Source organism: Nannospalax galili, unplaced genomic scaffold, assembly GCF_000622305.1.
Source record: "Nannospalax galili isolate Female #2095 unplaced genomic scaffold, S.galili_v1.0 scaffold655, whole genome shotgun sequence".
NCBI lineage: Eukaryota > Metazoa > Chordata > Mammalia > Rodentia > Spalacidae > Nannospalax > Nannospalax galili.
The window spans coordinates 349765-376074 of record NW_008337285.1 but is presented as its reverse complement, the minus strand read 5'-3'; the positions used below and the strand labels follow the sequence as shown (position 1 = coordinate 376074).

At 44.5% G+C, this 26310-nt stretch overlaps 2 protein-coding genes across 5 annotated transcripts in view; both read left to right on the top strand.

Moving 5' to 3' along the window:
• The window catches only part of Agbl4 (ATP/GTP binding protein like 4), a 1438400-nt gene that overhangs the window by 1151189 nt on the left and 260901 nt on the right, over nucleotides 1–26310 (top strand). The window lies entirely within an intron of this gene.
• Nucleotides 321–26310, top strand: part of Bend5 (BEN domain containing 5) — a 49680-nt gene continuing 23690 nt past the window's right edge. Inside the window, exons 1-4 of one of the 4 annotated variants that reach the window (XM_017797965.2) lie at nucleotides 670–720; nucleotides 3665–3773; nucleotides 15959–16092; nucleotides 18205–18589. In XM_017797965.2, the coding sequence (XP_017653454.1) occupies nucleotides 15988–16092; nucleotides 18205–18589 (490 nt within the window). In that variant the 5' untranslated portion in view covers nucleotides 670–720; nucleotides 3665–3773; nucleotides 15959–15987. Of the gene's footprint in view, nucleotides 721–3664; nucleotides 3774–15958; nucleotides 16093–18122; nucleotides 18590–26310 lie in introns of all 4 variants that reach the window. The other 3 variants (XM_017797966.1, XM_008832419.3, XM_017797964.1) reach the window with 3 other exon arrangements.

The following is a 26310-nucleotide window of genomic DNA, read 5'->3' as shown; positions in this document are numbered from 1 at the left end:
GTCCCCCCCCCCCCCAGCCTCAACAATCCTCACACTCCTGTGCTTGGCAATGCACTTCGGTTGCAATGCAATTTGGTCCGCAGTGTTGAAACTATATGATCCTGGCCGAAAAGCGACTTTTAGCAATGCCGCCCTTCACACCGCGGTGCTACTGTTATTATTACAATTGAATCTCTGCTCACTCCCCTCCCTACGCCAATCGCACTCCGGCTGTGATTGCTTGGGTCTGACTTCGCGAGTGTCGGTGCGCTTCCAAACCCCCCAGTCCGCCCCTCGCCCTCCTTCCCCCCTCCCTCCCTTTTCCGCGCCCAGGCGAGAGCAGCCGATTGGCAGAACGGTGCTTTCAAGAACAATAACAGTGGGGGGAGCCGGGGCCCCGGGGAGCCTCCCCGCCCCCCGGCCCGGTTGCGCGGCTCACGCCCCCCGCGGGGTCCCCACCTCCGCGCCCACCCCGCGGGGTGAGCGGCGCGCCCGGCCCGCCCCCGGCGCCCACCATGTACGCCTTTGTGCGGTTCCTGGAGGACAACGTCTGCTACGCTCTGCCGGTGTCGTGCGTGCGCGACTTCAGCCCCCGCTCGCGACTGGATTTTGACAACCAGAAGGTGTACGCCGTGTACCGGGGCCCGGAGGAGCTGGGCGCCGAGCCCGAGAGCCCCCCGCGCGCCCCCGGGGATTGGGGCGCGCTGTTGCTCCACAAGGCCCAGATCCTGGCGCTGGCAGGTGAGCGAGCGGGCGGGAGGGGGGCAGGAGGGGGGTACTGGGACCGGGTGGACGGGGCAGGGACCGGGAGAGGCCGGGCGCGGCGGCGACGGGGCTGAGGAGCCGCCTCTTGCTCCTGTCTCCCCCTCCAGCCCCTTGGGCTTTCCTTTGGGGTGCAAGTGTCTGTAGGAGGCCAGACCAGTTGTAAAGACCTTTGGGTCCCCATTGTCTTCCCTGCTTCCCTGAGGCTCCCGCGCTGTGCTGTCCGTCTGCCTGATCTTTCTTGAATCTATTCTCTGTGCTCCTTCATTTCCCCTTCCTCTTGCTATCTGCCTGTACAATCATTTCTCCATCTCTCAACATTTTTTAACCTGTCATATAGTTGCTTCCCTCTCTGCTGCTGTCTCCTTAAGTTTGTCAAACTGCCTCTCTCTCCCTCTTAAGGCCTCTGCTGTCTCCTTGGAGCAGTGGGCAAGGCAGGTATGTTAGATCTTCAGGTGGAAGGCCTTTGCCACAGAAAGAATCAATGACATACATCCTTGTTCCATCTGGACCATCATTAGTCAGGACAAGGAGGCCCAACCTCAGTGCACTGGCCAGGTGGCAGAGGACCTAAGTTAGTCCTCACCTCCACACCCCTTTTTGCAACTCTTGAGAAAGGCTCCCTGAGAGAGCTGGGGGCCAGGAAACAGTTTCTAGGCCAAGGTAGGGCCTGACCTTCCAACCCTGCTCACTCTGGTGGACAGGAGAGAGACAGAAAGACAAGCATCAGATGATACAGAGATTCAACTGGTGTAAGTGCCATGCAGAGACATGGCTTCCTTTTTAAGAGAAGACAGCAGCCCTCTTTCCTAGCCATTTCCAGAAGACTTAGGTAGGTGCATTCCCAACAGGGAAGAGAAAGTTATTGTCTCAACATGGAGGCTTTTAGCTGCTACTGGTAAGAATACTGCCCTAGAGTGAGCAGAGACAGTGAGTCTGCCTCCCCCCACCTAGAAGACAACCCCAAAGATGAGCTGAATGAAGACACTCTCAGTACTCCGCAGGTTTGACACCTTTCTTACCTTTTCCTAGGGTCCTGTGTTTCTTCTCATTTAGCCTGAAGATGAAGTTAGCATGTACCATAGTAACTTGCCCAGGGTCCCAAGGCAAGTTGTCAGTGGAGCTCAGCCTCATGACTGATTCCTTTCTATCGCCTCCTGTTGCTTTTAGAAACTAGGTTTGTGGGAATAAAGAATTGGAAACTAATCAATACCAGGTGGCCCTCTTTTTGATAGTTCCAGTCTTTACCACATCCCTGATAAGCCATGGGGCATAGGGCTGTAGGTCCTTCTACCACCACATACCATTATCCAGAAAAAAATGACTGAGGGAAGACAGGCTTTAGAACAGGGAGGCCTTTAGAGCTGATTAGGTTTTATTCTGCTTGCTTGCCTTTAATTACCTAGGGAAGGGATTAGGAATTTATTCAACAAGAGAATAAGCCTGAGGAATTATACCTAGGTGTAATCTTAGCTTCCCTTTTGCTGGAAGAAAAGAAAGCATGCTTCTTGATGAATCTGTCATATATAGATCTGCAAGAGCCCAAGAAAGTGGAAGTGATGGGTGTCAGAAGTCAGTGGTAAAGGCCTTCATATGGAATGGCTGTTCCCCACTTTTAGAGTTTGTTGACCTGCCTCTCCACTCAAGCACTCATCCATCCACCCATTTATTCAGCAAGATGGACCATCACGCTGTGCTCTTCAAGAACAACAGAGAGGTTAGTTAGGCAGATGGCAGCCTCCACCAACTCTTATTTTAAAATCAACACAAGTTGTCATGGGTATTTTAAAATACATACATACATACATACATATATACATACATACATACATACAAAACCTAGGCAGCGCCTAGAAACTTAGCAGAGCAGATGAGGAGACATGTGGTACTAGTTTCAGCAAAGTAAGTTAAGTAAGTTTTTCTTGGGAGGAGAAAAGAAAAGAGGTAGATGGGGTAAGACAATAACTTGAGATTGGCTAGACCACATTTTGAATTCCAGTCAGCAGGTTAATTTTTAAATTGGAGCTGTTTCCCTAGGTGCAGACCTGATTGGAACAGTCTGCGTGAACCTGGGAATTCATTTATACTGGAAGAACTCTCCTATGTGTCTTAAAACCCCATCTTAAGCTTGGTGGCTCTGAGAATTATCATGGTGACTTTACCTGAAGAGCTCATTTGTTGGAAATAGAGTTGTACTGCAGCACCAAGTTGAGGAGACAGTGCCTCAAGAGGAAGGCAGAGGTGGCTTTGTGTTTGTGAATTAACTGGTTAATCAATTAATCCCTTTTTGGCACCAGTAGCATGATTTCAGGAAAGGCTTCTTGACCACTCTATGGCTTTCACTGAGAAGTGTGTTAACTTTATTAATATTTTCACAAGCCAATTGAGAGCTGTTTTGAGGTGTCCCTTCCTGTATACCCAGGAAATATAAAAGCCAAACTGCTGTGCGACTTTGCATTTTGCTGCCCACAGTATCATAAGTCATGGTTTCACTGTGTCAAACCCTAGTGCATGGCTCTCTTATACCTAATTATAATACCAGCTCAAAGAAAAGCAAAGCCCACCTTTGATGACAGTCTTGCTGTGTGTTTATCATTGCTGTTAGTACTCTTAGCACCCCTTGATAGATATTGCTGTGTTCTTATTTCCATTTGATAGATGAGGACACTGAAGTTGAGACCTCCCTCCAGCCACACATTAATAAATGACAAAGCCAGAAATGCACATGTCTTCCAGTGCTAGGCCCCTGCTTGGTTGACAAGCCACACAGCATGGTGTGGAAGGAATAAAAAGAAAGGGAAAAATGTCAATGAAGTGTGTAGCTCAAGGCAACTTTTCCAGCCAGAGGAAAATGTTAGTTTCTGAGTATTCAAACGCATTATGCTCTTCTTCCTCTGTTACCTAACCAACCTCCCTTCTGCAGGGCACACTTCTCCACTTTGCCTCTCAGTTATCAGCTGCTGGATAAAATCCTCTGAAAGGAGCTCCTGTCCCTTATGAAGGGTTCATATAAGTCAAGAATTGAATCCCCTGTGAGTTATAGTCTCTTTTTTTATTTGTTTGCCACACAGGTTTTGAATTGATAACTTCCCATGTAAATAGCCCACTATTGTCTAACTGCAGTCTAGCTTGCTTGTGGTAACATTTGTGGGGTTTGAGGGCTCAAAACTAGTCCCTCCAGGCTTTAATAGTCTTACAATTCTATGTCATTTTCCTGGGCCCCTGTACTATGTAATTATTGCCTGTGTATACTAAATTCCCATTTTGGTCAAGCGTGCCCTGTTTCTTGTAGGCCAGACCCAGTACTGTAATAACTGGATACACCAGTGTCCAGAGTCCAGGTACTGTGATTACAATGACGGCATGATCCAGGGAAACCAGTGGTTAACTTTTTAGGTCTCACTATATAGGGTTTCTGTGGAATGACAGAGTGATGAAGAAGAAATAAACATTGTCTTCAGGGAGTGTATAGTGAGTGCTAAGCAGAGGTAGAAGCCCAGCCTTGGTGGAGCACAGAGAAGGGATCAATTCAGGAGGGTTCCACTAGCACTGAATGTATTCAGTCTTGCTTAGGCTCACTCTAAACCAGTGCCATATCCAGTCTCTAGTGCATTTACTAGAGTGCATTCAGAATTATTTTCTGAGGACCTGGAGAGATGGCTCAGTGGTTAAGAGCACTGGTTGCTCTTGCAGAGGACTCGGGTTTCATTCCCAGCACCCACATGGTGGCTAACAACCATCCTTAATTCCGGTTCCAGGGGAATTTGATGTCCTCTTCTGACCTCCTCAGGCATTGCATGACACAGGTATATTTATATGCATACAGGCAATACACTCGTACCTATAAAATAAAAATAATAAATGAAATATATACACATATAAGAAAAGAATTATTTCTGAGACAGTGTCTTATCAATTGATTGCTGTTCTTAGAACCTTCTATAGGTCCCTAGGGTCTGCTTAATAAAGCTTTAGCTTCTTAGCCTAGCATTCATAACCCTATAGACCGCCCCCCCAATCCTACCTTACTTCAGCCTCACCCACCATTCCCCCTTGCCCTAGACTTGTGGTATTTCTTTCTACTCTGTGAACACACCCTCCCAAACTCCTCCCAGCCTGCCAGGGTGGATTACTCATTGTCTCACAGAGACCTCTGGCTGAGTAGAGTTGATCTTCCTTGGAGAAAGCAGACATGGGGCACATTCATGGTCTAGTCAGCTGAGGGCTGGAGAGAGTTGTCAAAGTACACTGGAAGCACCCTGCCTTAAGGGAAGTGCCTGATCTTCCCTCTGCCCCCAAGGAGTCTCTCCCTCCTAAGAACTCTCTTTGTACTTTGCTTGTTCCATGCTTTTGACTTGTAGCATTTTATGATTGTTTTGGTTAGTCAGTGTTCCTGCCAGATAATGAACTTGTCCAGGACTGGAGCCTGCTGTCTCTGTCTCTACATCACAGTACCCAACTCCTAGTCTTCTTGGGTCAGGCTGTGTTGAACTCACACACTTTGGGAAGACAAGTGCAAGGAAATAGAAGGCCACAAACATTCCATGCTTTTGACTTGTAGCATTTTATGATTGTTTTGGTTAGTCAGTGTTCCTGCCAGATAATGAACTTGTCCAGGACTGGAGCCTGCTGTCTCTGTCTCTACATCACAGTACCCAACTCCTAGTCTTCTTGGGTCAGGCTGTGTTGAACTCACACACTTTGGGAAGACAAGTGCAAGGAAATAGAAGGCCACAAACATCTAAGCAACGTCGTGTGTGTGTGTGTGTGTGTGTGTGTGTGTGTGTGTGTTTTTAGAACAGAAACCCACAGAGGGATTTTTGAGGTTTCATTCAACTTTGTTCATCTGGAAAAAGTCAACATTCTTTATCACCCCCTTGACTAGGAGAAGGCCCACACGGGGAAAATAACTTCCAAAGCCATGTTCTTCTGCTTTGGTAAGTTTAGCTCATTCAGGGCTCAGGTCCCAGCTTGGCATTGTCAGTCCAAATAGATCACTTGCTCCAGAAATGCTTTGGAACTTCTACAAAGTTAGCAGCGACGCAGGGGACTAGCCGATTTCATATGCAAAGATTGTTGCATGTCATCAATGGGAGAATGCCAACCAAAGGATTGCTTTTTTTAAAGAAAGGCAAGTGAAAACTTTTAATTTAGGTTTGACATGTTCTGCTGATATACATTGGAGCAAAGGCTGAGACTCACCTGCTGTCATCTGTTGCAGATTCTACTGGAATGTTAATCATTGAAGATTGAGTTGATGAGAGTTTTAGTGCTCAAGAACCACTTATTTTTTGTATCTAAATGATATGTGCTTCAGAGTCCTGGTTTAGAGGCTAAAAGAAAAAGTTTCCCCAGGCAAGTTGAAGCTTTCAGGCTTTGTGTGTGATATTTTGTTATTCAAGAGCACATGACTTTTATAAAAAAAACATCCAAAAAAGAAGAGTTCACATTGAGGTCTTGGTCTCAAAGAACGAATTTTCTTTCCTGTGTCCCTACCCTCTTCTTTAGCTCCTTAGAGCCTGAAGATGTGTATCCTTGTTACCAGAAATATATATAACCTGAAGAGATTTTCTTTGTCCACTTAAGTTCTGCAAGTATTGAGTTCTGCTAAATGACCCAGCTGTGCAGTAGAAGGCAGTGCTGGAGGTACAGACATTGGTAGTTCCTGACTGTCAGGTCCTAGGTACCCACCGTGTTCCAGGATCAGGGCAAACATCCTTCCTCCATCCTTGTGAGATAGGGCTTCTTGTTTTACCCAGAAGATAGCGACTCAAGCACCTGTTTAGTAAGTGGCTGTAGGTGCCAGGCAGCAGGCTAAATCTTCTTCACATATAAGAAATATGAATCTATTCAGTCACAGAGTGATCCAAACTAAAGTGATGGCCATGTGGGATCTGAGATATATTAAGAAAGTAGAATACAACCAGGTGTGGTGACTCGACTTATAAGAATCTCAGCACTTAGGAAGCTGAGACTGGAGGCTCACAAATCTAAGACCAACTTGTACTATATGTAAAAGCAATACCTTGTCATAAAAAATGAGACTCCATGAGACTTGGTAGTTGACTGGTTGTGATGAAGTGTGATGGTGATGATAGGCTGATGTGGATAGAAGAGTTGCTGGTTGGAAGGGAGATGTTGAGTTTTGTTTGAGACCTGTTGAATCTTAGGAACCCATACAACACCTAGGAGGGTATGTAAGCAAAGTAAGTGGGTATATGGCCCAGAGTTCAGAAGAGTATTCCAGGCTAAAGATCCTGATTTGGAAGTCATTGGCCATGTGAAGGTTGATGGAGAAAAGCGTGTAAGGACAGAACTCTTCAGAACACTAACTTTTAAGGGCACAGTGGAGGAGAGGCTCACATAAAAGGTGACTAGGAAAGAATGGCCAGAGCTAGGATGAGAACCAAATCAAGGTATAATGGGCATGCTAGGAAACCAAATGAGGAGAGAGAGGTCTTAGCACTATAGGTTTTGGCTTGCTTTTGTTTCATTTAACTACACAACAGCTTTATCTCCCCAGAGAGACAGACGTAGGACGGAAAAGCTAAACTATCTGCAGAAGATTTGATTTGCATGGAATGGAATTTTTGTAGATTTTAGTCTCTGAGTTGTACACTGTAGAGGAAGAGTCAGATTTGTTTCAGGGGATCCCAGTCAGGAATAGGGAGTGGCATTCAAGAGCTTATTGTGAATAATAAACTAGTAACAGAGAGAGCAGAGGTTATCATGGAAAAGGCTTCTAGTATGGTGCTGAGCTTCCCATGATGGGAACTGGCTGACAAGCCAGTTAGGGATATTTTAGAAAGGAATCTTATATTATGGGTAGAGTGGCTAGATACCTTCTAGATCACTTCCTTAAATGCTGAGGAGGAAATTTGAGTTCTAAGTCAGCCTAGATTCAAATTGTGACTCTGCTGCTTGTAAGCTGTGTGACCTTGGAGAGATCACTTCACCTCTTGGAGAACCAGGTGTTCATCTGAAACATAGAACTAGTAAACATTCATTGCCCATTGTGGCATTTATCAAAGAAATATGGGAAAGTGTCTGGCACACAGACATTAAATATAGACTACTGTTAGGAACTGTGATGGCCTAGCAGTTGAATAGTCAGCGTAGTTGTAGTCATCACCTTTGTGGAAAGAGGTGCTGAGAGGAACAAACGTAAAAAACAGGCAAGTTTAAAACTTAACAGTGTGTTTTTAAATCCTCCTGGTACTTGACCTAAGTATGGAAGGCTTACCATTTTCCTGTGTCTTACTGCTCTATGACTCTTTGTTGGAGCCGTTCATTACCCTAGCAGTAATCCTGGGAAAGCACATGAGGGCAGCTAGACCGATGACCCAGTAGAATGACATTCCTGTTTTTGTCTATACCCCAGCTCTGTGCCAGGGCCAGCAAGGAGGTGGGCATAAGAACAAGGAGACTCACCAACCTGCCTGGCAGTTTCCTCTCTTCCTAGGTAGAAAGGCCTCTGGAAGGCATTTCTTCACACCAGCCCAGCTGCAGGAATCTTAGAGATAATCTATGCTATTTTGCACTCGACAGATGAGAAAGAGACCCAGAAGTTCCCATGGCTAGTGAACAGTTAGCAGGACCTGTTGAGTTTTCTTAGTCTTGTCCCCGTGTTTCACAGGAAAGGAAATCAAGAGAGGACAGGTCACCAGAGAGCTATGAGAGCCAGGCCTCAGCCTAGTCCCCTGCTTTCTGCTCCACAGTGGGGTACCCTCTTTTTGTTGTCTTGGCCGAATACAATCCTTGAAACTTGAGAATTCTGTCTGCTTTGGATTTTATAAAAATAAATACCATAGGCCAGAGAATGAATGTGCTTGTCTTTTCTGTGGTATATGTTTTTAATGCAAACACAAGACTTCACAGGGTTTTTTGTACAGATGAAAAACCTGAAACTTGCATATAGATATTTGTAAAACAAGACAAAACCTTTGTTAAACCTTTCATGTTTAGCCTTCCAGAATTTAGAATTTCATCCTAGCTGGCAAACCCACAGCAAACTCAGCTTGCTGGGTTTGGATTATTTTAAATATCTATCTTGATAGTTTGTAAAGTGGGAGGCAGGACAACATAACTCTCACTTTTAACTGGATACCACAGATTCTTCTGGGAGTGTTTGAAGGCAGTCTTGCCCTGGGTTTCCTGTCCACCTACCTGTTTCTTTTAAAACACCATTTGCTTTTAACTGTGCCTCTACCCCTCCTCAAGTGGTAAATTTAATCCCTCCCAGATTAATGACAAATAGCAAGTTCTACTAGATTTTTGAAGAACACCTTTTTAAACTATATTTTTTACAAGAAAGTCCTTGATGGTTCTGAAGCAGGCTCCACATGAAGACTATTTAGAGCTTGGTGGCCTTGGTAAGCCTTGTAGTATAGGAGTTTGTATAGTGTTTAGCCCAAATTGGAAACTCATCACAGAATGCTCCTAAAGTGTAGGCAAGGTCTAGGGAGAAAGGTAAGTACATTGCAAGTTATATGAATATACCCACTATTTCATGCTATTTTCAGTCGGTAGATAGAATTACATCAACTTAGCAATTTTTCCTCTTGTTCCAATAGGTATAATTAGGTGACAGGAACAGGGCCCTTTGTAAAACAGCCTGGATTGAAATTCCCCCTGATTTATGTCTTAGGAAAGCTACCTCACTTCTTAAAGCCTTAGTTCGTGCTTTGATAGATTTACCGTGGAACTAGGTGTAGTGTTCATAAAGGATCTGACACAGGGCTTGGCACATAGTAGGTGCTTGTTCAAGATTTATTGACAGAATAAAAACAGCTGACATCATAGTAGCTAGATGGGAGAGGATGTTCAGGTCCTTGATGATCTTCCTTACCCTGGGGGACAAGAACCAGAGAATCAGCATGGTGAAAGTTGTCTCTTCTGATGATACATATTTATTTCTGTAAACACTAAAACTGACTCTTTTGGCTTTAAGCTAGGAATAGTTGTAAAGGCAGGTTGACCAGAGAGCTGTCTTCATCCTTCCTGCTGGTTTCTTTGGTGGTTTCCTGGGAATCAAAGTCAGAGTCATATACAAAGTCACACTAAAATGCTACATAAAGTATTTGCTGTCTTAGGTGATCCACAGATCATTCACCTTCATTAATGTGACCAGTCAAGAGTTACAGCTTCTTGTTGCCCTATGTTGGGTTTCCTCACACTGATCCGTCTTGCTTGGCACCACCATATAAATCTTCTAAAGCGTCTCTTTCATCGTGTCTCAGTCTGTGTTAGATACCTGCAGTCATTCTTTGCCATTGGACAAGAAGCCAAGAACATAACCTACAGGGTGACCTAAGAGTTGCTATTTATTGAACATGTGTGCTTAGGACGTGACTGTGCTAGGTCCTTTACATGCATCATCTCTTTGGAAAGCATTTCTTTATCTCCATTTTACTGAGACTTGGGCAGGTTAAGCAGCTTTCCAAAGTTTCCTCACATAGCATGTAGCAGAACCAGAATTCTCACCCAGTACCACTTGATTCAAAAGCTTGAGCTTTTTTTTGTTTTGTTTTGTTTTGTTTTGTATTAGCTAACAGGCCTCCCTCTCCCAACCATCCCTTCCAGTTTTACTGGTGGCATAGTATTGTGTGATCTATAGAGTAGATATGGATGAGATAGCTACCTTCAACTCAGAAGTAAGGTGAGGAAGACTTGGAGACCAGATGTTTGCCTTGTGTGAGCCAGCATCTCTTGGGAAGTCAGGCCTTTCATTCTGGCTGAGATTCTTGGCACATACTAGGTTTTAAGTGCCTCATACCCAAAGACTGCCTAGCATAGTGTTGAGCCCCAAATATATTCAGTACACGTTCACTGCCTCCAAAAAAAGATAGGCATATCCTTTAGATCTTCCATAACCCTTGTCTGGAGACTGTAGTTGAAAGGAGACTGAAGAAAACTAGGGTGGAGCCAGATGCTGATCAGCTCTCCAGGGAGTGTCAGGATCCATTGGCCAGTCAGTGAAGCATCCAGAATCCTGGTCAGGCAGCGTATGCGATTCAAGATACTCTCTTCTTCTGCTACTACTGTCAGTGCCTGTCACTTCAGAGCTCTGTGGACTGCTCAGCCTACTTTTCAAAGAATACAGTCAAGCCCTGTGGCCTGACTACCACCTGTTGTACCCAGTAGTGATTGATGATTTTGGAGACTCCTTGAAGACAGACTGTCTGGCAGGAAAGTAGGAGCTTTAAGCCTGGGAGTTTGGATATCCTTATTGGAGGCATCATTCAGTCATTTATTTACATGGCTCTGTGTGTTCCACTCATGTGCTAGGGGATGCTACTTAGCTTGGGAGAAATAAAGTCTATATCAAATCCTGGCTCTGCACCTCTGCTGCTGAGTGACTTTAGGGAGAGGTTTTATTTCTTTGGATTCATTTCTTCTTTTTGAAAACAAAAATATAGCTCATTATGCTTATTTGCAGTTGTGAAGTGTAGTAAAAATTGCGAAGCCCTTCAGTAGTATCTATATTATATGTAGTAGACATTCTACAAGCAGTAAGGGTTTCTTTCTTTTTTTGCATTTGTTTTTGTTTTTTGAGACAGAGTCTCACTATGGAACTCAAACTGACCTGAAACTTGCTGTGTAGCCCAGGCTGATACTGAAATCAAGATCCTCCTACCTCAGCATCCCAAAGTGCTAGGATTATAAGTGTGTACCACTGTGCCATTAGCATATTTTGGGTTTTTTTAATGGAACACAAAATTTACCATTTTACCAACTTTTAAAATGTGTGAAATTCAGTATTTCTTGGTATATTGTGTCACCATTAGCACATTTTCATAATCTCAAAGAAATCATTGTCACTTCCCCTTGGCCACCTCCTTCAGTTATTATGACTACCAGTTTCCTTACTGAATCTGGATGACTCATCATCATCATAATAACAGAATCATAAAACATGTGACCTGTGTCTCACTTCCTTTAGTCTAATACCTTTGAGATTTGTCTATATTGTACACTGACGAGTACATCATCTTCTTTTATGACTGAATAGTACTCTGTTTTATAGATATACCACACTTTGTTTATCCATTCACAAGTGGATCAACATTTATGTTTTTCCTACTTTTTGGCTATTGTGAATATTGCTTCTGTGAACATTCATGTACAAGTTTATGAGTTGACATGTTTTGGTTCTTTTGAATATATGCCAAGAATGCAATTGCTGGGTTGTGTGGTGATTCTGTGCTTAGCTCTTTGAGCAACTGCCAAACTGTTTTCTGCAGTGGCTGTCTCCTTTGACATTCCTACCAGGAGTATCTGAGGGTTCCAGCTTCTCTGTGTCATCCTTATCTTTTATCTGTAGACATTCTCAATATAAAATGGAGTTTCCTGGTTTTGATTCACAATTACTACTGATGCTGAGCATTTGTTCATGTGCTTATTGGCGTAATCTGTTTCTATTTTTTAAATTAAGCATTTTTATTTGATGAGTTGCTATTGTATGGCTAAGTCTGCATATGACCCACCTGGGGTTACTCCCACTTGGGTGGAAAGGCAGTCTCTAAGCAGGTGCTTACAGCATAGTAAGAGAATAGAGTATAAAGAAAGTGTGGAATGAGGCATCTGAGGAGGAAGGAACAGATAAGTGCAGGCTGAGCTAAGTTTGAGAAGCAGACAAGGAAGGATGAAACATGGGAGAACATGCCTGAGTATGGCTGGGGTGGGGTTCTTGTCACATGAAGAGCCGAACACTCTAGATTTTCAGCCATCACAAGCCAATCAAGAAGCAAGCCAGCCTCAGGCCTCAACAAGCAGAGCTAATGTTACCCACTGTGCTTGTCAGCATAGGGCTCTGTTGTTTTCAAGGCATGCTTATCAAGCCGATTTGATCCATACCTGAGGTAAATGTATATTATATCCTCATTTCTACAAAACAAAATGACAAATAGTGAGATAGCAGGTTGCCCTGATTTTTTTTTTTTTTTTTTTGCCTACAGACCTTGAAGTCGAAGACAGGTCATGTGATGCTTAATTCTTTCCACAACTGCAGAGTAAACCTTAGTTCTTCTTAACTTGGCGTTTAAGGCCATTTATTCTCCAGCTTCAGCCACTTAGTTTCCTTTCTCATCTCTCCTTTCTGTAACTGAATCACCTTTGCCAGATCAGTTCATAAAACATTTTTTCCAACTTTCTGTTATGGCTTCTATTTTTCCCTCCTCTTGTGTGGTCCTCGTTCTCCCATCCAAGTACTAACCAGGCCCAACCCTGCTTAGCTTCCAAGCTCAGACAGATCAGGCATATTCAGGGTATTAGGACCATAAATGAGGACCATGTTCTTACTGTCCTTAAATAGTTATACTTTTATGTGCACTAACTGTTCAATACCATTTATTCTGCACAAGTTCCTAACATAGAGAATTGATGATCTTTACCAAATTGTGGCTATTCAAGTAGGAATTATTTATTTGAAATCACAGATGAAGAAATAGACTCAGAAAAGAAAAGTAACTTACCCAAGCCTTCCAGTTGACCCACCAAAATGATCTGTCTTGCTCCTGAAATCTCGTAACACTCACTGACTCCTGTATTCAAAGTGGGCTGGAAATCTTCAGTTATCTTCTCTTGGTCTTTTATCTTGTATCCCTATCTGGTTGCTCATGCATCTGTGTCTCCAGGGCTCAGAGTGAAATTGCCAGAAAATGTTAGCTGACATATGGGAGGAAAAGCTCTGAGCCCAAGTTGCATGATGGGGCAGGAGGGTCTCTTGCATGGCCGTGTTATAAAACTAACCTCTGTGACCTTGCATCATGGTGAACTCTCCAAGACCTGGTCTCTTTTGTTCCCTCCTTATCTTATCCTTGGGCCCACATGCAGCAGGGTTGGGTGCAATTCCTGAAGGAAACCTCATTCTCCTCATCTGGAATTTTGAAAGGGTTGAATGAGATGATCTGAGGATCATTCCTCATATAGTATCTAGTTTTGTGAGTCTGTATCACTGCTTCTTTCTGTACCAACTTCACACCAACCTCAGTTTGAACTGCAGTTTTCAGCTCAGGAAGACAAAGCACAGCTTGTCATTTCCCATTTGGTGACATCTCAAACTTTTGTCTTTGAACTTGTCACACTGAAGACTGAATCAGGAGTGCTATCCCCCACATACTGCCAGAAGCCCTGCAGCACCCTTCCATCTGACCTTGGGCTCTCTCTTTTTGTGTTTTACTCATTCTCTCTTCTCTCTTCTCTCTCTTCCCTCTCTTCTCCTCTCTCTCTCTCTCTCTCTCTCTCTCCCCCTCCCTTTCTCCTCCTTCTCTTCTTTCCTCCCTCTTTTCTTTCCTCTGCTAACCCTTGTGTGTGTATGTGCACAAACACCTTATGCCAACATAATTTCATTTAAAGCACTCTCTTGAAGTTTTACATTCCAGCAGCTTTTTGCCTTAAAAAGAATCAGCATTGATTTGTAAGAGAGAAGATATTGTTCTTTTAGAAATACCCAATCAAGTCCCCTCTGCTATCCATGCCTAACCTACTGGATGAGTTTTATAGCTACAAAGAGGATAAGAACGGGTCATTCTTGTAAAGCAGAAACCATGGATGAGTCCTCCGCCCCAGTGGGAAGGCCTTTTCACCAGGAGGGGATTGTTACCTATGACTACTTCTCTTTCCTGGGCTTTGCCTTTATATTCTGTATTCTGTCATTTATTTTTAAATATAAATTTAACTACCTTGTGCTTATGGGAATAAAGTGATTCGGGCACAACAGTAAAAGAACAGATATTGTCCCATTCACTGAGTGCTTAGTGTACCAGGCATGGCTTGGAGAGTAGTATAAACACTTGCTCCACCCTCAACTCATATTGTAGACCTCCCAAGTTCAGCTAGATTGAGGCTTTGCTCACTCCTCCCCCTGTCAGGGAAGAGCTGAGATACTCAGATCTTTCTGGTACTGGAGCCTCACCCCACCAGCTGAGGCTGGATTTAAGAAGACAGCATTTGAGTACATTCTGGAATAGTTAATGGTTTGTAAGCCTTTTTCTCAGTTTTACCAAGTTCTGAGGAGAGATGCCTGGCCTGAGAGAGGCATAAAAGCATATTCAACACACATATGCATATAACATGTGTATACATACATACATACACGTGCACACACACACACACATACTATATGGACATAAGGATCTGTGGAGACTCTGTTTACCAGCTCCCTAGCCACATGCCACATCATGCAATGGGCAGCATAGTAGACAGTGCATTTTTGATTCAGAGTGGGAACCTTTGAGGGAAATAAGACACAGTAATGCCCCAAGTTCAATTCCATCCAAATCCAAAACACAGACTGTTTTGCCACCTAGGGCCATTTGCAAAGTAGGTTCAAATTTCTACCTTTGGAACCCTCCTGTTTGAATTTTTACTTTCGGCATTTGCAGTGAGAGACACAGATCTGCAAAGTCCAGTTTGAATTCTGCAGAAAAACAAGTCTCTTAGATCCTGTGAGGTTTAGCTTAAACAGTGAGAAAGCGAGAAGTACTTTGTATTTGTGTAGCGCTCTTTAGTATATAGTATGAGCACACGGAAACATGAGGCAAGACTCTAGGGCCATTACCCACTCCTTGCTCTTCATCGGGCTCACTTGGGCAAGCCTCTGCCACCCCTTGGGTTTGAGTTTACTAATTTGTGAAATAAGAGTTAGACAAGTTTATCATCAGGGTCCATTGGACCCTGCCATCTGGATTGGGTGCTATCAGAAAGGTGACATGGTGCCTTTCTCAGGCTATATGGCGCTGGGAGCTCCATGCCCTTTTTAGGTTACTTCCAGAAGAACTGTCATCCCTCTTACCACCTTCTGATTCCGAAGCCAGAGAAACCTACCAGGTTTTCTTGAGAAGATACCTGGCTTAAAAATATCTTGAGTATCAGAGGGAGTTCATGTGTCATTTAAGTTCAGACCAGATGGTAGTCCACGGACTATTCCAGCTCCATGATTCTAGAATTCCATAAAAGGCTAAACTTTGAGATGGACATGGAGAAACCCCTATGTAGATTCTAACACTGTGTATAGAGGTGCAGTTAACACATGCCCTTAATCCTAGCAGTGGACCTGCATGCTGTTTTGGGGAGTTCTCTGTGCAGGACAGAATAGGCTTTGGGTTTATTTTCCTTTTTTACTGGTCTGGCCTCACTTACTTTCTAGACTATGAGGTTTGGGGCTTTTTGAGCATTTCGACTCATAATCAACCTTGTTCTCTTGATATGATTTTAGAAGACAAATCTGACCTTGAAAACAGTGTGATGCAGAAGAAAATTAAAATCCCCAAACTTTCTCTCAGTCACATAGAAGATGATGGGGAGGTTAAAGATTATGGGGAAGAAGATTTACAGCTTAGACACATCAAGGTAACAAAATCTTTGCTTTTCTTGGAAAGTATACGGGAGCAATTTCATACTTCTCATAGTTAAAGAATTCCAGTCTGGCCTCCTTCCCATAGAAATGTCCCCTAGTGTCATAGGCCATTTTCTTTTCAGGATGGAGGAAGTTTGAGACAGCAAGTGTACATTCGCCTATGGCTCACTTTTCAGAGAAACCTCATTTATGTTGTGCCACAGACACAGTCCTGTTTGTGCATTGTTATGGCTGCTGGAGACTTAGAATGATGTGCTTCTCCCTGGCCCACAGCTCTGAAAAGGTCACTGCTGAATGATAGGGACATTAAGCAGCTCTTGGTCTTGGGTATGAGTTCAGACCTGGTCACTATCAGATTGTCCCAGACTACTAAGAGTGGACTCATTGGGAAAAGGTGTCAGTGAGGTTCACAGAGGGCATGTGTGGAATCTTGGGTTGGATGAAAAACTTCATGCAATTGCATTTCCTTGTTGAGTGCTCCCATTGGTCTTCTTGGCCTTCACTTGGGAAACCTGCTGGAAATCTTGCTTAGGAATCTAGCTTCCCCATCCCTCCTCATGTGGTGAAAATCCCAGAGCAAAGGAAACGGAAGTGGAGACAAAGGTGCAACTTTAGCTCTGACCTTGATCTGTTTGGGAAACAAGGTCAAGGACATTCCTAAGGTGTAGTTCAAAAGATGGGGTTGATTCATTTTATGGCATTCTGGTGCTATGGCCCTGGCCTAGTCCCTGGGATCATGGAGATTAGCCTGCTGTGGTCCCTGTGCCCAGGACTCTCACAGTAGTGATGCAGACAGATATCTAAGGTGATCATTACAGCTTTAGTGGATAAAATCATCTACACTTTATCTCAGCAGACAAAATGATATAGGATTTTCTCCTGTTACTCAATCCTTTTGTTTGTTTTGTGTTGAGATAGCATCTCCCTGTAGTCCCAGCTGGCCTGGAACTGGCTATATAGATCAGGCTGGCCCCCATCTCACAGAGATCTGCCTGTCTTTGCATTCTGAGTGCTGGGATTAAAGGTGTGGGCTACCACATTAGTCCATCTTAAGACTCATTTTCCTTTCCTTTAATTTCCTGAAACATATTGGAAGGTTAAGGTGGGCAGGGCCTTACATAGTTAAGTTGTGTAGAACCTGTGTTCTCCATTGTCTGCACCTCTTACAGAGCCCTCAGGAGAGCTCACAACCCTTCAGCCTCAGGCAAAGAACTAACTGGTTCTGCTCCTCTGCCACCTTCAGTAAGAGCTTTTCCACTTGAGCTGATCTCCTCAGCCAGCAGAATTCCCAGTCCCTGGGTGGTCCTTTCCTCCATGGACCTTGTCTTGCTAAGGGAGAGGCTGGCAGGTATGAGGGAAGGAACTCTGCTAGATGTTGGGCTCTCGATTCTGCCTCTGGCTCTGTGGCATTTGTATCTTACTGTGTAACCCTAAGTATGGTTCTTCCCCTCTCTGGGCCTCTGTTTATTCTACCTATAAAATGAAGAAAACTGAAAGCTCAAAGGACCCCTCCAATGCTAGCATTCTTTGAAGTTTTCAGCTGAGTAAACATTGATCAAGCTCCTGCCAAATGCCAATCCTAAGTGAGTAGGCAGTAGAGAACGGGAGAGAACAAGGCATATGTACTGACCTATATTAGAGGGAGTTTGGGTTTTAATATCCTTAAACTGAAGTAGTCTTAGAAAGGTTGCAAGAGAGTATTTGGGTGTGACTCCTCTGGGATGGCAGATTACATCTTGATTCTCTGAAAATCTGTGCTGGACAACCCCATGAGCAAGTGACTGCCCAGGCATCACAGGGTCTTGGGGGTGGATGGGGAATTTGGAGGGTTATCTTGATACTTGCATCTAGGAGGCAGAGTAGTGGAATGGAAAAAGTGCTAGCCTGTGACCCAGGTCTGTTTGTGTGACTTTGGCAAGAACACTGTAGGTCTCAGTTTCCCCATTTGCAAAATGAAGGGCTTTGAATAAGTGTCTGTACAGATTTCTCTAAGCACTGATGTTCTGTGGTTCTATGATTCTAGGATTGTCTGGGGAAATATTGAGCCGCAGTCCAAGAAAGTCCCAGCTGCTCTTGCCTGAACTGATTCTCGTTGTCCTACACAGAGACCTGAGGGGCGGAAGCCGAGTGAAGCAGCGCACAAGAGTATCGAGGCAGTGGTGGCCCGGCTAGAGAAACAGAACGGCCTGAGCCTGGGCCACAGCAATTGTCCGGAAGAGGTCTTTGTGGAGGCCTCTCCAGGCACAGAGGACATGGACAGTTTGGAGGATGCAGTCGTGCCCCGGGCTCTGTACGAGGAGCTGCTGCGCAACTACCAGCAGCAGCAGGAGGAGATGCGCCACCTCCAGCAGGAGCTGGAGCGGACTCGGAGGCAGCTCGTACAGCAGGCCAAAAAGCTCAAGGAGTATGGGGCACTGGTGTCCGAAATGAAGGAACTTCGTGACCTCAACCGGAGGCTCCAAGATGTGCTGCTCCTGCGGCTTGGCAGTGGTGAGTGCCCCTGCAGGCTACTTACCACTCCACACAGTGGGAGGGAGCACCTTTCTGTAGCTCCCCTTCCAGCAGGATAAAGGGGAGAAGCAGGCCAAGTGCCCTTGGGCTAAGGAAGGAGAGATTTGACTCAGCAGTTGCCCCAAGGAGGAGTCACTCTCCTCTCTGAGTGAATCTGATAGGAGCCCACTGTTGCAGCACTGACCACACTGTGCTGAGAACACTGGGGACTGTGACTCAGAGAACTAGAGGGACAGAATGTTTGCCACTGCTCAGTCAGCAAGGAGCAATACTAGGGATTATAGGGGCCTTTCCAGGGAGATCAGGCAGTGAAGAGAACTGGACATGATCTTTAAAACACTATAACTACAACCCAGAAAGTGACACAGGCCACAGGAGGGATGCTGCTAATGTGATCTGAAAGCTGAGAGCATGAACAGGGAGTGGATGAGGAGACTTCAAGAAGTGCCTGGGTCTTGAAGGGTGGGCAGTATATCAGGCAGCCGAGCAGTCCACCAGCAGCACTCATGAATATGAGAAATACCCGAACATGTTGAGCAGGCTTCTGCAGATGTGCTTGGAGGGCAGATGGCAGAAGACTGAAAACTACGGTCCTGGGAAGTCAGGACTTGTGTTTGTAGGAATGGGAAGCATTAAAAAGCTTTCTAGGATGGGGGGATATAGGTCATTGCTTGGTAGTATGTGCAGAGCCTGGAGTTCAATCCCACCACAAAAGAAAACATGCTTTTGAGCTTGGAGGCGTGTGATATAAGGGGATTACTATAAAGATAAAACTCCTTTGGTTTGCTCATAGAATTCAACTAGCCTTTAAGTTTCTCATCTCAAGTGATTTAGAAGCAAGAATAAGGGGCATTCTGAAAGACAGGAGACTGATAATAGGAAGAACAGGTAGATAATATCCCGCAGAAGTAAAAATCAAGGTGTGAAAGGTAGATCAGTCAGTACAAAGGAGGTATCTGTTTCATATGTTCACAGCCTCCACGGCCCCACATGAAGAGGTAAAGTAGGTTAGATCCATAGGGTCTGACTACCAAGTTAAACCAGATACACACTGAGAAAAGGAGGCTTCCATTGTTTAGATATGCATTGATGTGCAAAGTTCCATGCTCTGATTTGTGTGGTGATTGAGCTTTTGCACTGTCCTACTTCATCTGCAGGTGCCTTTTGCTTCTTAAAGTGTGTCTTCAAGGTAGTGTCTCCATAGGTCAGCTGGGGACGTTTTCCTGCCCTTGACAAATGGGCACACAAGGTAGGGATTACCAGAGACAGACCTCCAACTCAGCTGCAGGTGTTCACACTCGGCCTTCCCATTGGTCGTGGTTCCACGTCCTAGTCGAGAGGTTCACAGTGATACTGAAGGTCACATGTGACTTTCAAATTCACATGTTACAAAGAGAATCCATGCATGTGAGGATTTATGAAAGCTGCATTGATGTTGGAGTACAAGTAGACACTGGGGACAGAACTCAAGCTTTCAGGGAAATAATATGTTTCCCAGTCTTTGGGCAAATGACTTTTACTTCCATTGTGCTATGCCTTTTGTGAAACTTCTTCAGGAGGGAGAAGCACAGGAATGGTAAAATCTCTCCACACCATTATTTCAACTGCCCTCAAAATTACGTGTTTTGCATGGTGGTAAACTCAGTTTAAACTCCCGAAATCACCCCTGACCTTGGGCAGTCATACACTGTGCTTTGCTAGACATTTGCCTGTTTTCATCCTAAGACACTTAGACAGACATGTTTAGACCTGTATTCGGTGTCTTCAGTTTTCCAGGTTTTCCCATCCCATGGGCCTTAAATGGCATCTGTGGGCCCAATGACTTAGAGCTTCTCTGATGTGTCACTGTTGCCTTCACAATGGACAGACCTGAGCCACAAGTCTGAGTGGAGCTCCCTCACGGCCTGAACCTGTGGTCTTAGGGTGGTCGGCATCCTGGTCATTGAACCTACCATCCCTAGTCTCTGAGCACTTACCGTAGTCATTAACGTGCGTTAACTAGCTCTAAGACAAACCACAAGGCCCTTAATCAAACGGTCTGTGCCCATAAAAGAAGTGGTCTATTTTATGGACATACTCAGGCCTGAATTCAAATTCCAACTTCCCTAGTCTTTGAAAATTGTCTTTTTTCTTCCTTCCTTTATTTCTTAATTACTTTCTTATTTCTTTTCCCCTTTCCTGTTTTCTTTCACAAATACTTTTTGTTTTTTGTTTGTTTGTTTTGTTTTTTGTTTGTTTTCCAATTCCCATTTATTTTTGGCTTTTGGGGAAATGCCATCTTTTCAATATGAAAAAAAGCAAGTTCAACACAAAATAGAAATCTGAAGGGTAGAATAGGATAAAACTGGTGGGGGGGGGGCGACAGAGATGTCCCCTCTCCTCTGGGGAGTGACCCAAACGTTTAGGTGGCAGCACACACTTTTCCACAAGTCAGAGATGTTATTCAACTTGTTGGAAATAAGAACAAGTGGAGTGAGGAGGAAGTTTCTGGGCATTTAGAGACCAAGGCCCCGTACCCCCCCCCCCAGTCCCTTGGGGAAAAAGTAGGGCAGACACCTTCAAAGGCAGATGAGGTTGAGGACAGCTGAGGGACTGCCAGGTGGAGATAATACTGCTAATTCTCTTCCTGAGACTGAGATGAAGTAAGGGAAAGGCTGGAAAACCCACTCCTTCCTCCTGGTGACTGTACGGTATCTGCTATCCTCAACACCCTTGCCCTCATTCACTACTTAGGCTTGGGGTGGTGGCGTCGGTCTGGGTTTTTTGGCACAGGGCTGGTTCTAAGCAAGATCTGGAGCAGACTCAAGTTTCCTAGAGAAATTTTTTGAAAGAATATTAAATTGGACAGATATGAGAAGTGGGTACCAGAAAATAAAACCCAGAGTGGCAGAAATCTAGGACTGTCATAGTGGAAAGAGAAAGGAGACATTCGACAAACAAGTATGTGCCAGGCACCGTTCACCCCCCAAAACCAAAACAAAACCAGGACAGAGGCAGCAGGAAGAGATCCTGAAGGAGAAAAGGGGCAGCTGAAGAAAGCTGAGGGAACTGGGAAGCCTGAGGTGACGCAGGGCTCTGCCTTGGGCCTCCTCTTCCGCCTCCTCACCGAAATCCTCTTCCTCTTTTGCCGTGGCATCCTGGTACTTCTGGTACTCAGAGACAAGTTGCTCTGGGCTTCTGTGAACTCCATCTGGTCCATGCCCTCACCTGCTTTCACAAATGCTTATTGGTCTGTTGTATGTCAGGCATTTTGCCTAGTGGCAATAGTTCAGTATATTTGGAATATATATAATATATATCTCATATCCTGTCCTCTGCCCTTGAGGAGCTCAGAAATGTGCAGGATAGCACACCCACCAGATTCTAGAGGATTCATAAATGAAGGAAGAGACTACTAAAGAAGAGTTAGTTTTTGTCGTGCAGGCAGATGTAAGTGGGTGGGAAGGGGGCATCAGATGCCCTGGAGTTGGAGTTACGGGTGGCTGTGAACCACCTGACATGGGTGCTGGGAATCAAATCCGTCTTCCAGAAGAGCAAGAAGTGCTTTTAACTGCTGAGCCATCTCTACAGCCCTAGTTATTCTTTCTTCTTCAATAAATGTTTATTGAGATTGTACTATGTGTCAAGGCAGGGATCAGTGCTAGAAACATTTAAACGAATGAGACAGAAACCTTTTTTACAGAAACATTCACAAGCTAGTGAGTTAGCATTTTTAAACCCTGCTATGACAACCTCAGAGAAGGCCAAGGAGATAAGGGAAACAGAGCAGTTGGGATCCAGTGGGAAAGGGAGCACCTGTGTGAGAATGGAGCCAAACTGGTCTTTGCAGCTTCCCCTCAGCTGGAGTCCCTGTTCTCAAATATTTTTGTTACAGTTTTATTTATTTATATATTTATTTATTTATTTATTTTTGTGTGTGTATGTGTGTGAGTGTACATGTATGTGTGAATGTGTGTGTATGTGTGTGTGTGTGTGTGTGTGTGTGTGTGAGTGTGTGTGTTCCAGGGGTTGAACTCAGTTCACCAGGCTTGGCAGCAAGTACCTTTACCACCTGAGCCATCTTGCCAGCCCATGGTCCTGTTCTCAGTAGGCAGGAAAAAACCAAAGCTTAGGCAGCCTCCTTAGCTTTTTAACACGAAATGTGCCTTTGATAGTGTTATCATTTTGGTGTGAACCAGGTGACAAGAGCTCAGATACATCCCTAAAGGGCCTGAAGCAACACGAAGAGGAACAGAAATATCCTTGCCTTGAGGATGTACACAGGCCTATGGGGGCACAAACTTGACACCAGGCAGAAGAAAATCAGCACTGTAATCACAGGACGGAAGTGGATAATGGTGTTAGGTCTTGTGTGTACTTTGTCAAGGATTGTAGGCACAGATGATTAATTCTGACCAGCCAAGGTGTAGATAATATGAATAATAACAGTAATCTACATGTGCTTGGCGCTTTACAGGTTCCAAAGCACCATGACATTTTTATCTTATTAAACTACTCCAATAGCCTTATTGCAAGACCAGGTAAGGATGATTATCTCCATTTGAAAGGAGAGTGTGTGAAAGGAAGAGATAATGTCCCTGTTGGCTCCATCTTAAGCTGGCTGAAATGTTTGAAGGAGAGAGCCATGGCGACCAGCCTGCATATCTGTCTTGACTCTTCAGAGCTGGATCGCTAGCACCTCTGTAACCCTCTGAGTTTGTGCTCTGTCCAGGGTCTGCTAAAATACCAGCTTTGATCTTTAAAATCCTTTGTGGTCTGAGCTGGCTTCTTTAAGCCCAAGTTTCTGCTGGTGCCTTAGAAAAGGCAGCTAATGTCAGCCAGATGCTTCCTACTGATTTCACCCTGTACTCAGCAGCCTGGCCTTTGGCAACAAATATTACTTGGGTTTGGATCTCACTTGTCTTAATTCCTTACCTGTGTCACTTAGGGCAAATGATTTAACCCTTCTGAGACTGTTTGCTCCTCTGTGAAATGGGAATCTTAAAGCCTGTCACATCTAGGCAGAGAAGCAACTCTGTGATTAAAAGTCTGCATGTGCCCTGCGTTCAGAAATGCTGGGGTTTTGAACCTTGGCTCTTCCATGCTCTGATTTCATTACAGTGGAAGTTACTTAATTTCCTGGATTTTAGTTTCCTCATCTATAAAACAGAGTCACTGATCATCCCAACTATTATGATTCTTAAAAGGATTAAATAAGGGGCTAGAAAGATGGCCCTGTAGTTAAGAGCACTAACTGCTCTTGCAGAGGACCCAGGTTGGATTCCCAGCACCCACATGGAGGTTAACAACCATCCGTAACTCCAATTCCAGGGGACTCCAACGCCTCTTCTGACCTCCTTGGACATTGCACGACATGAGTGCACTGCACTTACATACAGGCAGGCAATATATTCATACACATAAAAAATAAAAACAAAAATTTTAAAGTAAAGGATTAAATAAAGAACTGAGCAAAGATGTCTGCCAGAGGCAAAGTGTGCGGTTGCTCAGTAGCTCCTACACTGACATGTAGGCTCATTCAAGGGTGACATGAGACTGTATACAGTGCCTAGTCCCTCTCAGCTGCTCATCCTACAGAGCATAATGCTGTAAGGAACATCTTTTTTTTTTAAAGAATATTTTTATTATTTCAAAGAGAGGCAATTTTTAACATATTTTTCCAGAAATAACTTGAAGTAGGTTACACAAAAATATATGGAGATTTAAGTTTAAGGGTGGAAAAGTAGGAATAAGAAATCAAAAACTGAAGTCAAGCATGGTGACACACATCCTCAATCCCAGCACTTGGGAGGCCGCCTGACAGATCTCTGTAAGCTCAAGGCCAGCCTGATCCAGCAAGCTCCAGCCAGCTGGGGTTACAGGGAGACCCTATCCCCAAAAGATAAAAAAAAAAAAAAAAAAATCACAGACCAAAGGATTTGCCAACATGGGGTCAAGTGTGGTGGAATAATGAAGGTTGCCATTAACTCTGTTCTTTTTTTTTTTTTAAATCCTAACTAGTTTATTGGGCTTGCTAACAAAGTATAGGGTAGGGCTTATTTACAGAAGAGTGGGCGCCCCCCATTTACAGCTGCATTGGAAAGTCCACACTCAAATATAGATCCTGTGACTTCCCGACAGCTGCACAAAGTGGTGAGAGAGGTGCCTCCTGGCTCTCTCAGCTTGTATATCCTTAGCCCCTCCCCCACATGCAGCTAAGGTCAACTGATTGTGTAGAAGGGGTAACTGACACCCCCCCCCCTTGATGAGCCTGGGAAGGAGGTGTGACTATAGCTTGCCAGCATAGTGATCAGAGGACACTTCCAGTTAACATTCCGCCCCATCCTCCTGCTCTTAGATTCTTTCTGCCATCTGCTTCTGCAAAAGTCCCTGAGCCTTGGAGAGGGTGGTAGGTGTGGGATGATCTTTCTCCCATTGTGGCAAGGTACTGAACTTTTGGGTCTCTGCATCATCTATTTTCTATAATGGGCTGTTGGCCTATTTCAGTGGGATTCCATCTACTATAAAAACACAAACAGCAAGAAGCAAGAACATCTAAACAGTGGCTGCTATAACAACTTAACCTACGGGTGTAAACACAAATGCTTGGTCGGTACTTTAGCAGGGGCATCACATCCATCTAACAAAACAATTGCAGTGGCTTCCCCACTGGGGCCTATATCCTCCCCTGCCACAGGGGATTGGCCAGGTCTACAATACCAGATGTGTGTTCCACCCCTAGGAGCAGGCATTATATCCAATCAAAAATTTGCTGCTTGTACATACACTAGACACTCCACTATTGCACCAGTAGGAACATCTTGTTTGGTGTGTTGATAGTGCAACACACAGGGTCTGTTGTTGAGCAAAATTATAGAGGATGATTTTCTCCCAGTCATCTGCATATCGCCCTTTGGCACCATGAAAGCCACCCATCCAGTGGCAGGGAGTTTCCAGCTTAGTCCAAGCTTCATTTCTTCCTCTCCTGTGTTCACATCATGCAGTGTCTTCAGCAATAGGGTTTTTCTGTCCATTTCCAGTGTACAACCAACATTATTAACAATGGCCTTCATTGTTTTGGGGACCTCTAGGGCCCCTCAGGCCAACAGCTCATAGGGGGCAACCCACCTCTGGCACTGGTATTTTCATTTAACAACGGTATTGCTTCTGGAAGGGCTTTCTTCCATCCCCATAGGGTTCTTTCTGTGCTTAAGGCCTTTTTTTTTTTTTTTTTAACTGTGTATTTGGAGAATTTTTTCCCATTTTTTCCATAGTTCTTTGTGTATGCCTCCTTCCCCCCTCCCCTTTACCCCCTTTTTACATATTTTTCCCTTAGTAACACCTTTATCTTGTTCTTCTCTCTCGGGTTCCTTCTTTCCCTGTCCTCCCTGCTTCCCTTTCATATTCCTGGTCCTGTAGGGAGCATCTTAATCTTTGACTAATGTCTAATGACTTTCAGATTTCCTTCTTGTTGTGTAAATAAATCTTTAAGTTCTTTGCATGCATGGGTGGTCTGCAGTTTTTAGAATTCTCTTCTCTCCCTCCCTCGTTTTCCTAGGTGGAATTCCACCATATCTCCAGGTATCTGTCAACTATCTTTGAGACATCAGCCATGGCTCTGTTTCCCCATTGCTGGGGCTCCCCTCCTGAGGCCCATTTATCTCAGCTCTTTTCCAGTTCCCAGTTCATTCTCACCAAGGAGCAGGAACACTAGAAACAAT